The 13,761-nt window shown below is 35.0% G+C and overlaps 1 protein-coding gene across 1 annotated transcript; it reads left to right on the forward strand.

Moving 5' to 3' along the window:
* Positions 1 to 7,313: 7,313 nt before the first annotated feature.
* LOC114181401 (protein SAR DEFICIENT 1-like) lies at positions 7,314 to 11,470 on the forward strand. The gene is made up of 7 exons (XM_028067849.2): positions 7,314 to 7,515; positions 7,680 to 7,755; positions 7,853 to 8,405; positions 9,733 to 9,893; positions 9,989 to 10,186; positions 10,303 to 10,402; positions 10,788 to 11,470. The coding sequence occupies exons 1-7, from the start codon at positions 7,415 to 7,417 to the stop codon at positions 11,036 to 11,038; spliced, it is 1,440 nt and encodes a 479-aa protein (XP_027923650.2). The 5' UTR covers positions 7,314 to 7,414; the 3' UTR covers positions 11,039 to 11,470.
* The last annotated feature ends 2,291 nt before the right edge of the window (positions 11,471 to 13,761 follow it).

Here is a 13,761-nt window from a genome sequence, read left to right on the forward strand (position 1 = left end):
CTTACATATTAATTATCAATCACATAAGAAAATGAATTATAATAATGATTGAAGAAAAACACTAATGCCGCGTTACGTACATGTAGCTTTATTGCAACATATTCAACAAGTCCAAACACGATGACTAAGACATTGATTAATACATTAGTTTGACAGTGTTTTAGAGACCATAATAGACCACAAAAGTTTTACAACGTTACGAAGAAAGTACTTGAAAGTATCTTCAAATTCCTTTGAGCAATTTGTGGCACATCAACGTCAATGGTCGTTTGCTACAAATTCTTCCACACCATGCTGCTTCATATTTTCTGCGAAACCTTCCAGAAGACGTGTTTGTCACCGCGTAATTACCCTAGAATTTAGAAATCGAATTTATCGAAGTTTCTTTATGTTTTTTTTTTTTCCTAGTCAAATTGAAAGACACTTATAACTGCATAATTTTGTGTGTCTTATGCATGTTCTTTTGACAAACTTTAATGGCCGGCAGCTTGTTTTATTTCGTGAGATTTGATTGGGAAGTTGAAGCTCCATAGAGTGGTGGACGTGGAAAGGAGGAAGGAGCCACCAATCTTCCTATTTTCCAAAAACAAATATATCAACTTTTACAATTTAAATTTTTTATGATAGAAAAAAAATTGATCTTTTATAGATAAATCATTTTCGGTGAAAGATATGGTGAGATACTTTAGCAGATTTTTTTCTTTATAGTTTTTTTTCATCAATAATATCTTTATAAATTAAAATCCCATTTAAAGAGATTGAGTTTAGTATCAAAGTGTTATGTTTAATTTAATATTATTAAAATATTATATTGATTTGAATCTGTCACGTTTCTATTTAACGTGGACCATATTTGACTTGACATGATCTTGGCCCAATCTGATTCAACTCTGACTAGGTCCAATAGAGGATAAATCCAACTCAACCTAATAATGTGTTCGAATCGACTTGACCTTGTACAGTCCTGACTCGAATTGCCTTACCTTATTGAATTTTGCTTTGGCTCTACCTCAATCTGACTTGACGCTAACCCAATGTGGGCCCGAACATCTAAGGCAAACATGAATCCAATTTGACATAGCTCAATCTAACCAAACATTTCAATCTCACATAGGTTTAACATAATTTAAACTAGGTCACACTAGCCCTAACCTAGGCCCTTAACAACTCAGCCTGACCTGGACCCTGCCTAACACAAACTCAGTAGGGAAACTAATAATTGACATTATCATGTTTTATGTTTTGTTTATTTTTATCTTTTTTTGTTATTTTATTATTATCTTTTCAGGTATTTAACTGTTATTTAATAAATTTGGAAAAGATAAATATTTGGTTTATATTGTGTAAATAAATGGAGATCTCATATATTTAAGAAGATTATCATTAGAATTAGTGAAAATTACTAAATATTAAAAGAATATCTCAACAAAATTAGTTATCGACCGAATTGATTATTTGAATTACAAATCAAAATATTTGAAGAATATATCAAATATATAGAATACCTGAAGATTAAAAGATATATATTCAAGATATTCAATTAAAAAATCATGTACAAAGTTGCAGGCATCCAATTAAAAAAAAATATAATTAAGGGACTTGACAAAAGTCAAAACCAACAACCCTTCAAGCATAAAAGAAACCCCTTTTGAGAAAAAAAACCCTTTGGGGGAGAGAGGGAAAGAAGGTAGATGCGCATTCTGAAGACTAGAGCCATTCATCTTCATCATTATTCTAGTATCCAGAATGTTAAAGAGTAGTTATCTCTCTTGTTAATGGGGTTGGGTGTGATGTATTCTAACTCTTTGTGAATTTCACTATTTAATATATTCCTTTTCCATAAAAACAAAAGAAAAATAAATAAAATTGATTCGTTGTCGGGACTTGAACCCAAGTCTTTTGGGTGAGAGCCAAATTTTTATTTTTTTACTTCTGTTTTTTGTTTTGCCTTGGTTCTACACAATCTGACTTGACGCCAACCCAATGGAGGCCTAAACATCTCAACCAAACACAAACCAATTTAACATAGCTCAACCTAACCAAACTTGTCTTAGTCTCACCTAGGTTTAACTTAATTTAAACTAGGTCACACTAGCCCTAACCTAGGCACCCAACAACTCAGTCTGACTTGGAACTTGCCTAACACAAACTTAGTAGGGGAACCATTCAACTTAGTCAAACATGGGTCTGCCCCACCTTAGCTTGATATCGACTTGATTCTCGCTTACCTCAAGTGATAACGTTATTTTTTACCTTTTATTGGTATTAAGTTTTGTAAATAAAATTAACTTTTCCATAACTTTTATCTTGTTTAATCCTCAAATTTATCTTGTTTTTCCATTGTTTATATTTTAGTTGTTTTATGATTTTTTACCTCTAATATCTATTTTGAGTGTATGAAATAAGTCAATAGAAAATAATTTTAGTGAATGAAAAAAAGCTAAAACTAAAGGAAGTGTGATTGGACAAGAAAGAACGATTTTTAGAAAAATACATTCGCTAGGGAGAATTGAAATCGCACCAACGCTACAAACATGAAGAAGGAACTCACCTAGAGGGTTATATTGCCATGGAACGCACTCAAACGACAAAGAAACCACCATTGGGACCAGGCTAAGTCATTAGGCGAGCTGGCTGTGCACTAAGTGAAAATGACCATCTAAACTTACAATAATTCAGTTGCTACGCGAAAATATGACTCGTCCAACGCGTTACAAGTTAGAGAATATCAATTTTTAGGCCTTGTTGGACGAGAAGGAAACCGCTAGGTGAGAATGTCGACTCTGATACACGAATTTGGGTATTTAATCATATTTCTACGAGAGTTTTAGTATATTCCTTATTTTGCACAAAAAGAAACACATTGGATGTTGAGAGAGGCTCTTGGAGGCTGCTAAGGGTGTTGGGAAGCTCTCCCACTCTTTCTTGGGTCTCCTCCTTCATCCATGGTGATTTTTCCCTTTTGGGGTTAGAGAGAGGAAAAAGGGTTACGATTTGGAGATGGAGACACGAATGACGTAATTGAAGCACGAAACAGGTGCCATGAACCTTGGGAGAGGAATTGCTATTACTTTAGGGGTCTAATTTCTTTCTTGTTCTTCAATTTTGTAAAACCCTAGGTTCTCCCTAAAAATCATTCTTTCTTGTCTAGTCATGCTTCCTTGAATTCTAACTTATTTTCATCCACTAAAATTGCTTCTTACTGACTATTTTCATACACTTGAAATAGAGATTAGAGGTAAACAAACATAAAATAACTAAAATACAAAACAATGCAAAAACAATTCACTAGTGCAGAATCGTGTTTTTACATCGCCTTATAGGCCTCGGTTATTGCGGAACCGAAGCCTATAAGGACGCGGTGGTATTTTTGAAATTTTTCGAACTCTTTTGCCTCGGGTCCCAATCCAATCGAAGCCTATAAGGGCTTTTATGCTTCTGTTATCACTCAACCGAGGCCTATAACATGTCAGAGTTCACCAAATTTTCAAAATTGCCATCGACAGCAGAGGCTTTGGCCTCAGGTGGAATAGGACCGAGGCCTATTCCACTTTATGCCTCGGTTATTAATTGAACCGAGGCCATATCCCTTATTTAGGGTTCCAAATTCGCGAATCCAGCACTGTTCATCTTCATCCCAAACTCGAAGTTGTTGTCCCTCTCTGCGCGAACTCCACCACACTCCATCGCACCATTGCACTACTGTCCACCACAGCCACCACTGTTCTCCGACGAAGGTTGTCACTGATCTGTGCCACTTTGTTGCGACGTTGTGGTTATACGTCAACGGTGCAGGAAGGTGGGTTCGTTCCAGCAAGTTCGTGTTCGTGGCGGAGAAGAATGAGGTCCTACGCAGTTCAGGGGTTATTGCCGCAATGGTCTGATGTGGTTGCTCCGATGAAGGTTCGAAGGTGCTGCTGTGGAGGAACTCTGGTTCGTTCCAGCGCCCCACTCGTGCTTTGGGGTTTCATGTTGGTGGCAAATGACTCGCGTTCTTCTGTTAGGCACGATCTGGATTGCTTTTGCGTTGAAGATGGAGGCAGCGTAGTGATCTCTCACGATTAGGGTTTCGAACGGTGGTGAGGTTTGTTGCGGTGGAGTTCGTGGCGAAATGGTGGTGAGGTTCGTTTGCGGCGAATGGTGGTGAGGTTCGCTACGGTGAATCTCTAAAAATTTAGGGACTCTATGGCCTCGGTTTCTAGGATAACCGAAGCATAAACGTGGATCTATGGCTTCGGGTCACACCCGAGGCCAAAAACCTTCACCTTTTGGCCTCGCTCCAATATGCTTCGGTTCGGGAACCGGTGCAGAACATAAAAAATAACCGCTGCCAAAAGCCCTTCCTGCACCGGTGATTCGACTTGGGCTTTGCCCAACTTAGTCTAACTTGGGCATAACTTAAGCCTCATTGACTATATCTGATTTTGTCTTAACTTTATTTGACTTGAAGTGAGCTTGTGTGGGCTATGCTTGAGGTGAACTATTTGATTCGACTCAATCTAAGTCTGGATTGACTTAGCTTGTTGTGCACCCAAGCTAACTCAATCGAGTTTTGTACCAACCTAACTTAGTATGATATGGTTTGGCATAATCGACCTAATCAAGACTGATAAAGGTTTGGCCTAATCGAACTTAACTTAGACTTGGATTGGTTTTAAACCGATCTAACTTAACATGTGTATATCTCGGTCAAACTTAACATATTTAGCCTAAGTTATTGGTCCAATAAAACTTTATATAAACTGAACCCATCCGGTCCACCTTGCATAACTTTGGTCTAATCAAACGTAGCTACCGAGGGTTTGATTTAACCTTACATTTCATGATTTTTCTCACCTTTACCTAAATAAGTGTAAATAAAAGATTAAAAGGATGATAATCACATATCAATTTTATCAATTTTATACATAACACTTTGTTGAATTATTTGAAAGTTAAATTTACTTAAAATTTTTCTTTCCGATGCAAATCTTAAACATTTATATTTTGAAAACGTTTCATCCATCTGTATCAAAATTTCACGTTCCGTTCTTTAAATCTAAGCAACATTAATTTTGTTTACTTAAATTAAAAAAAAAAAAAACTTTCATGAATTCATGATACTTACGACAAATCAAAAATAATTTATCGATTGATCTAAAACGATTTGTTGAATAGTTTCATTCATTTGTAAAAATTAATACATGTAACCTTATTTTATAAAATAATTTCAATCATTATGATTTAAAAATGATAGAGAAATATAAGCATTTAAATTGACGTATAGAGATTGATGGGTCAGTTGCATATCAACTTCGTTTTAAGTAAAGGACAAGGATTTAGGTTGCTAACGTCCATGATATTAAGTCACAGATGCTTCATTTAGACATAGAACTGATTTTCCATTTTTGCGGCATCAAAATCTGCACTCATATTTTATGTCTCATTATTTCTTGCTAGTTTGAGAACTTGTCAACATTTTCATGGTCCATGTGTTAGATTTCAACAATTATATTCGTCATTGCTGCTCGTACGGTGTATGGATTCAAAGCTGATAAATAAAAGAGATAAGCAATCACAAATATTTTTAGGGATTAAAGGAGGTTACAACACTCCCCAAATTTTATCTCTAATAAGTATATATATAAAATTAAAAGACTCTCGTACTGTTTTAAAAATAATTTTCATTAAGTACAGTAAATTTTTGAGAGAGAATTTTCTCATTAAAGTTTTGTAGTATTATGTAATCACATTTAAGTAGAATCACACTATAACATAAGTGTTACGTCCTAAGGTTACAGTAAAATCTAATCCATAAGCTTAATTAAAAAATTTTAAAATTTTGAAGACATAATATATCACAAAAATTTATTAAAGGCTCGATTAAAATTTTCCAACTTTATCGGGACTCAACATATAATTAAGCTTATAATTTACTGGACTATGATACTTTAACAATTTATTTTCATAAAGTTTGAGAGTTTACTTATCAACTTACACTAAACCTTTTTTTTCTCTTTTCAAATTACATCAAACTTTTATTTCATCCATTAAAATATTATCACGTGAATATTTTCAAAAGTTTGTTAACAAAATTTTGTTATAAATAATTTTCCTAATTTATAACTCACACCGCGTAGATGAATTATAATCATCATACTAAATTATAATCATCATACTAAATTGGCTTTAAGTGTTTGCTATTATATAATTTATTTAGTTAGGTAGGAATAATATTATTTTTAGTGACCAAGAACAATTTCTCAATTTTTTTAATGTTTTGGTATGCTTATGTGTGTTCTTTAAATTAGTGAACTTTACATTTGTATATGGGTTCTGGTATCCATGTATACCTATTGTATTTAATTGATGAAAAGAAACCAAGGTATTAATTAAACTAAGTAGAAATAATTCATGAATATGGCAAGTTGAGTATGAATTATAATATTTGACATAAAACCAGACGTTCTAATATTGATGCATGGGGCCGCCATGATTTATAGCTGGAAAGAAGAACGTACGTCACATCGAGTTAACTATAGAAACTGTTATACAGGACTTGAGTCCATTCAAAAGAAAGTTCAATTTTGTCTTCAAATAAAACAAACTCTGACAAGAACAATCTCTGTATTTTGCTGCAGTTCAAGTAAATTACAAGTGAATTTCTTGGTTTTTGTTTTCCTACGTGATTTTCCTCGGACAACGCGGTACACCCACAACACGCACACCATCGTCGATCCTTCCCAGAAACATGTCGTGTACCAAACCAGTACTAATACCCTTCTGTTCAAAGCAAAAGCCAAAAACACACCACAAGAAAACAAATTATATAAACAAAACAACAGATTTCAATAAATGATGAATTAATTATAGCTTTAGTTACAAATACTGTTTTAGGTCAAGTCTGAATATAAATTAATTTTTATAATTTTTCTAAAAGTAAAAGTTTTAATTTATACGCATAAAGTAATTGTAAAGAGTAATTTATTGAAACAAATTTGTGTATATAAGAATCAAATGATGAATGCCACGTCTTCAATCTTGTTTTTCTAATATTAATTCCTTAGAGAGAGGAGGCCCATGGTGACTTGCCCCATAGCTTTTGAGAGAAGTGAAAGAGATTGGTTGACTTTTTATGGCCCTTAAGATCTTGAATCTTTACGGCGAAATGGTTACATTACATCATATGTACGTACCATAGTAGACTACAACGTTTTGTTCGGGCTAAGTGCTACCCTGTTTCCTCCAATATTCCATGAAGCTTCGCTGTTGCTTTATGTTTATTGTTATAATAATAACAACACGCAATTATGGTATAAAAAGAGAAGGAACCTCTTTCTTTTGCCCTCCCCCGCTTCATTGCTTCCATTAACCTCAAACACACCAACCAGTTTCACTCTCGATTAAGTCCATCTCATCAGATTCTTCACCAAAAATGGCTGCGAAAAGATTGTTCAATGATTCTGAACGAGACCCTGATGAGCCAGACGACAAACGGATAAGAAATAACACTGCTGCTACACCTTCTTTTTCTTCGTATGTACTATTTATATACAGTTCATATATAAAGTATATCTAGCTAGCTAGGGTTTATTTGATCATGCTTGAATCTACTTGCTCTTTTCTCTACTCTACTTGATCCTTTTATGAGGCTCACTTTGTCTTATTTCTTAACTTCACTTTTCACTCTTCTCATGCAGTGTAATAGGAGAAGTGGTCATGATAAAGAACTTTGAGAATCTTTTCACTGCATTGGAACCTGTGCTTAAAAGAGTGGTAGGTCATCAAGCTTCTCAATAAGTTCTTGGTTACTTTGATTCAGTCTCTGCAAGAAAATTGCCTTAATTTGTGTATATGTTTTGTCTTTTCTCAGGTGGGTGAGGAAGTTGAGCGAGTTATGAGACAGTGGTCACGCTCCTTTACAAGGTCTCCATCGTTGAGACTCCAAGCAATGGAGCAGCCATCAAGCTTGCAACTATGCTTCAGCAAGAGGCTTTTCCTTCCAATTTTCACAGGTAGCAGGATTCTTGACATTGATGAGAACCTCATCAACATAGTTCTGATGGACAGAAGCAACAATAACCAAATGGTCCCCACAAGTCTCCCTCATGCCATCAAGCTCGAGATTCTGGTTATCGATGGAGATTTTTCTCCTTCTGAAAACGAGGATTGGACGAGTGATGAATTTAACAGACACATAGTGAAGGAGAGACATGGGAAGCGACCTTTACTTGCAGGAGAATTGAACTTGATCATGCGAGATGGAATTGCACCAACCGGGGACTTGGAATTCACAGATAACTCTAGCTGGATTCGCTGCAGAAAGTTCAGAGTTGCAGTGAGGGTAGCACCAGGGAGTAACCAAGGACTTCGAATCCGTGAAGGAATCACTGAAGCATTTGTTGTCAAGGATCACCGTGGAGAATGTAAGTTATGCATCAACTTTTATCTATTAAGTATATTGTTTATACTCTTTCTACTCTGAAAATTAATTTGCTTGCCTTTCTTTCAAAACTTTCTCTTTCATTACTTGTCACTATGCATTTTTGTCATTCATTGTAACCAACTTTGATGACGTTTTATTTTGTATTTTGTAAGATTATTATTAAAATTAGTGTGGATCACGATGACGAACTTTAGTCTATTATAAATATCAGATGTTCTTGTCACACTCACATTAATTTTAATGAACCTAGCTTGGTGCTTGATAAGCTTTGACCGTTGGTTCCTATAATATATTCGTAGTTCATATGAGCTACAACTACTATTGCTAAATCAGTTGGTGTTGTGTCACATAATAATTAGTCTGCAATATTGTACTTCATTTCTTCGACTCAAATAGGTTGTTGATAACTACTAGTCTGAAAGGAAAGTCTATTTCTCAGAGGAAAAGTCTCTTGATTCAATCACTTTTGTCTCGATTATCAGAATAGTCTATGACAAGAAATTTTAGTCTCTAGTGATATGTGCCTTAGAAATGACAAAACTGACTTTGACAGATCTCGTATCAAAAAACAAAATTGTCGTATACCATAAATTACATTACAGCATTTAATGATAACAGTATCAATCCAGAAGCTTAGTGCATGAACAAATAATATTATCAGCATACCAAAACTGATGTTAACCCTGTGTAAGAATTTGTAGTAACGTATTTACACATATAATTACTAAAATTCTAATAGTGTATTGGTATGAAAGAACTCAAGATCAAGTTGATTGAGGTTCTATGTTTATTAATGTCACTCTAAAATAGTAATAGAGACATATTGGTTGTACCAAGTTATGGTCAGTCCAGTACTTAATTTTCTACTGTTTTGTTTGGACTTTGTTTTTGGACAACCCAAAAGTGACCTTTGGTCAAATACAAAGCTAAAAGCCTTGTGCAGCATGCAAAATAATAGTAGCTAGATTCTCAAGGGTCCCACCATTAGTGTGAAATCAAAAACACGTTATTGATTTCAAAATAATTGTGACGTATAATATCTTCTAATTTTGTTTTCTGATGTGTACGACACTGATACCGATTTCTAGTCTCTATTTTGCAAATTGATGGTTATAAATGAGTCTCAAGTCAATGGTTTCAACTTTTAGGAGAAACCAGTCAAGCACGAGCCTAGTGGTTAATTTCTTGCATTTTTTTGTATCGATCTAAAGCTTCTGCTAGTACTGAAAGAAATTTATCATTCATATTTTATGTTAAAAAAACTGTCTCTTGGTTCGATAATTAGCTTTGTTTTTATACTTTTGAAGTGTACAAAAAACACCACCCTCCAATGCTCGATGACGAAGTGTGGCGTCTGGAAAAGATAGGTAAAGATGGAGCTTTCAACAGAAAGTTGTCTTCGCAGGGCATAAAGACAGTTCAAGAATTTCTTAAACTAGCAGTTGTTGACACTCTCAAGCTAAGAAATGTATATATCTTTGCATCATATAACCTTTCAATAGTCACGGAGATTTTTCATTCATGAAATTTATGATTCTTTGTTCAATGTTTCTGCAAAACCAGATTTTGGGCGTGGGGATGTCAGACAAAATGTGGGAAGTGACAATGAAGCATGCAATGACCTGTGACATAGGAAGCAAGTTGTACATTTATCGTGGACCACACTTTACTATTTTACTGGATCCAATATGCAGATTAATTAAAGCAGATATCAATGGACAGACATTTTCCAACAGAGATCAAATCTCCCATTTGAACAAGGTACAATGAATCATCTAGGTCTCAATTTGTCCCCTTAATTTATATCTGGTTACACCCTTATGTTACATTATTCTCCTCGAATTCACTTCAGTGGATGTTGTTTTTGACAACTGCAGACCTATATAGACAAATTGGTGAAAGAAGCATATGCGAGATGGCCTAACTTGGAGGTGATAGATGCGGTTCTGAACGATAACATTGCTGTGTTAACTCAAGGTATATATATAGCTTCCTTTAACCTATTGTGAACTATATATAAGAGAAATGCTAGCAATTAATACTTCCTAAGAAATCTGACAGAATTTCTTTATGAACTTTTAGCTTTTATTTATTGAGATCTTTCTAGAATTTAAAAACTTGAACACATTTAGTAGCAGAATCTTTAGTTTAAGAACATAAATAGATTCCACAGGTAATAAACAAATTTGGATTCTCTGCTGTGTTATTTTGTATTGATCTTCTGTTTTGTTTTTAAAATACACTCATGGATATTTATCAGTAGAAAATCTAAACTCTAGACTCGTAATAGACTCGTAATAAACCCCACATTTAGCAGCATTGCCAGTAGTAACTGATGTTTCTGTGAACGTAATCACTGTAGGTGATGAAACTGCTGTGTCAGTAGCCACATATGATCAGAATGAGTATTACAGTGGCCAATCTGCTAGCTATGTTGCAAATAACAACGCACAAATGGGAAGCTGTGAGTGGTCACTGAATCAAGGCTACAACACATTGGCGTTTGGTAATGGTTTTCCTTTTAATTTCTCAGCAACACAAACAGATGGAGACATGACAGCTTCAGGTTCAAGCTCTGTGGATGTTGATGGTGCCACAACAAGGCAAAACTAGGTGCGTCAAAAGTTGCAGCACATATGTACATTATATATATAATATGTAGGCACCTACTTACTTACAACTATGTATAAGATCTTTGTCTAATTCATGATGCTTATACATGGTTGTAAGTAGTGATTCCTGAATGATGTGTCCACGCAAAAAGAAAAAACAAATATAAGTAGCATCAATGGTAAAGTATTTTGAGTTTCTGCTGCATACATACATATATGTATGTATGCATATGTATATAGTATATAGTATATAGTATATAGGGTCTAGTATAAGCAATGAGGAGGAATGAAATCTGGCTTAGGATCATGTGAATGATTGGCATGGCTGCTACCTCCTGGATATGTTGTGTTTCTCTGTTACCAGATAGCGATCACAAAGCAGTATGATGTGTTGTAAAATAACATCTATAATACTTGTTTGCTTTTATGGTTTTCCGAATTTTGGTTTTGGTTTGGATGCCTTGTTTTTTCTTTTTAATCTAAAATTGTTTTGGTACAATAATAGTTTTATATTATTTAGGATTCGAAGTTAATGATAAGTTAGATATACTTTTTCTTTAAAGATTTTTTTATACATATAATATTTAACTATGTTATTATTAATGTGGAACTCAAATTCATGTTTAGATTATTTTAACATTACCAAAAATTCATATTAGATTAATTTAAACCTACTTCATAATAATTGGATTAGAATTGAAATAGAAAAGGAAAAGAACCGGAAATGTTTTATGAACGTGTTAAAATTGACTTCCAAAGGTTTGAAAAGAAATTACAATGAAATTTCCTTATAAAAAGATTATGTAAATAACAACTGTTGTGGTTTATGTGCACATTTCCTCACTTTTTAAGTAATGTCACATTTAAACTTCGTATATGAAGAAAAATCCTGGCAAAAAATGATATTTTTTCATCATTTTCAACACAGACAATATTGTCTTTTTCAATGATATATTTGATTATGACATCCCATTTAATAAATAATTCTAATATATGAAACATCATATAATTAATTATAATAAAATCAAAGCACCAAGAAGAAGTATATAGGTGTTAACTACTACAGTCATCCATGATATATTTAGAAGAGAAGTTAGGATGCAAAACAGATGCCCATAACAGAATATGAGAAAGAAACCACAGGAAAAAGCTAAGACAATTCTTCTTCAAAAGGAGCTCTAAAACGAGCTAACACCTAACTGGACCAACGAGTTAACTAAACAGCCTCGCTCCCACCATCACTGTGATCACCAGGAGTTCTCTCATTTGCTCACATCAATAAATTGATAATCATTGCAAAAGGAGAAAGCCACACATAAAACACACAAGCAAACTAAAGGGTAAGCTAGTGTAAAATAGTAATTTTGACATGTTATAGTAAGCAGATACTTAAAACACATCATACACATACAACAAGATAGGCATTCAACATGTGATAGACAACAAACATGACACTACGACTCAATTATCCGGATAGATATAATAAAATCAGATTCACTGGATGCTTGCACTTGTGGTGACCTCTACTATTCTGTAGAGCCATTGTTAATGGGTTTCACCCTACGATACACAAGATTAGCCTTCAAACATCTAAGGCCATTATCCTGCTAAAGACTAGGATCTCCCGCTACTCTCACCACTTGAATAAGTCTGCTCTACGTGAGACTAACTGATTCTTTAGAGTTTCGGGATGCAATCCTTACTTGAATCATTATCTTAATTATATACACTACACACTACCATGAGATCTCCCCATGAGACTCATGAAACTACGTCTATCTCACACCAGATTCATGTTCCTCATGCCATAACCATAACTTTGATCTCAAACATCCAAATCTCATGCCAAAACACCACTAACCAGCCAATCCATGACTTATTTCATACCAAGCATATCAATTTAAGTTCATAAAAATTCAAATAACACATGCTTCATGCTTTAAGAAGGGAAATTCAACCAATTATGCAACCAACAACCCAAACATAAAAGAGAACAACGTTAGAGCACGTCCCTGCACCAGTCTCGCTAAAGCTAGGAGCCCTTGCTCAGGCGAGAGAAGTTGCCTCGCTCAAGCTACAGACTCTCGCTTAGGCGAGACTGCAAACAGAGACTCTGGAAGGTTTCGCGAGCTATCGCTTAGGCGAGGCCTTCTCGCTTGAGCGAGATGGTTGGTCGCTCAAAAATGAAGTTCTCTCGCCTGAGCGAGTACTCGAGCAGAAACTCGGGCAAGCTTCTGCTATTCTCGCCTAGGCGAGACGAACTCGCTTGGGCGAAAATATCAGTTCTCCTCCACTGTTTCACGCATGCAACACCAGAAACAACCAAACACATCCATACAGTTCATTCATACACAGTACATGCACTTTCCAATCATTTTAAGCATAAAACATAAACGGAAACAAACCGCATACTTCAAAAACGCGAAATAGGACCTAGCTTCCCTTACCTGGATAGAGATTATCAAATGGAATAGTAACCCGAGGGAACGAAATAGGGCTTGGAGCAACTGAGGGAGCTGAAAACAAACACACCCACCAACCAGAGTAAGATTTTAGGAAGGACCCAAGACAGAAGTTCAACTTACCCGGAGAACGAATCAACTTAGCTAGCTCGTAAGGAGAGGAGCCTATGCCTTAGCAGAGCTCTTTATCAGAGAAAAGAGAGAGTGAGAGAGAGGAACAGTTCTGAAAAAAAAAAAAACAAAGTGAGAGTGAGTGGGATTG

This window comes from Vigna unguiculata, chromosome 4, assembly GCF_037176805.1.
Source record: "Vigna unguiculata cultivar grain cowpea cultivar isolate G323 ecotype 2 chromosome 4, ASM3717680v1, whole genome shotgun sequence".
NCBI lineage: Eukaryota > Viridiplantae > Streptophyta > Magnoliopsida > Fabales > Fabaceae > Vigna > Vigna unguiculata.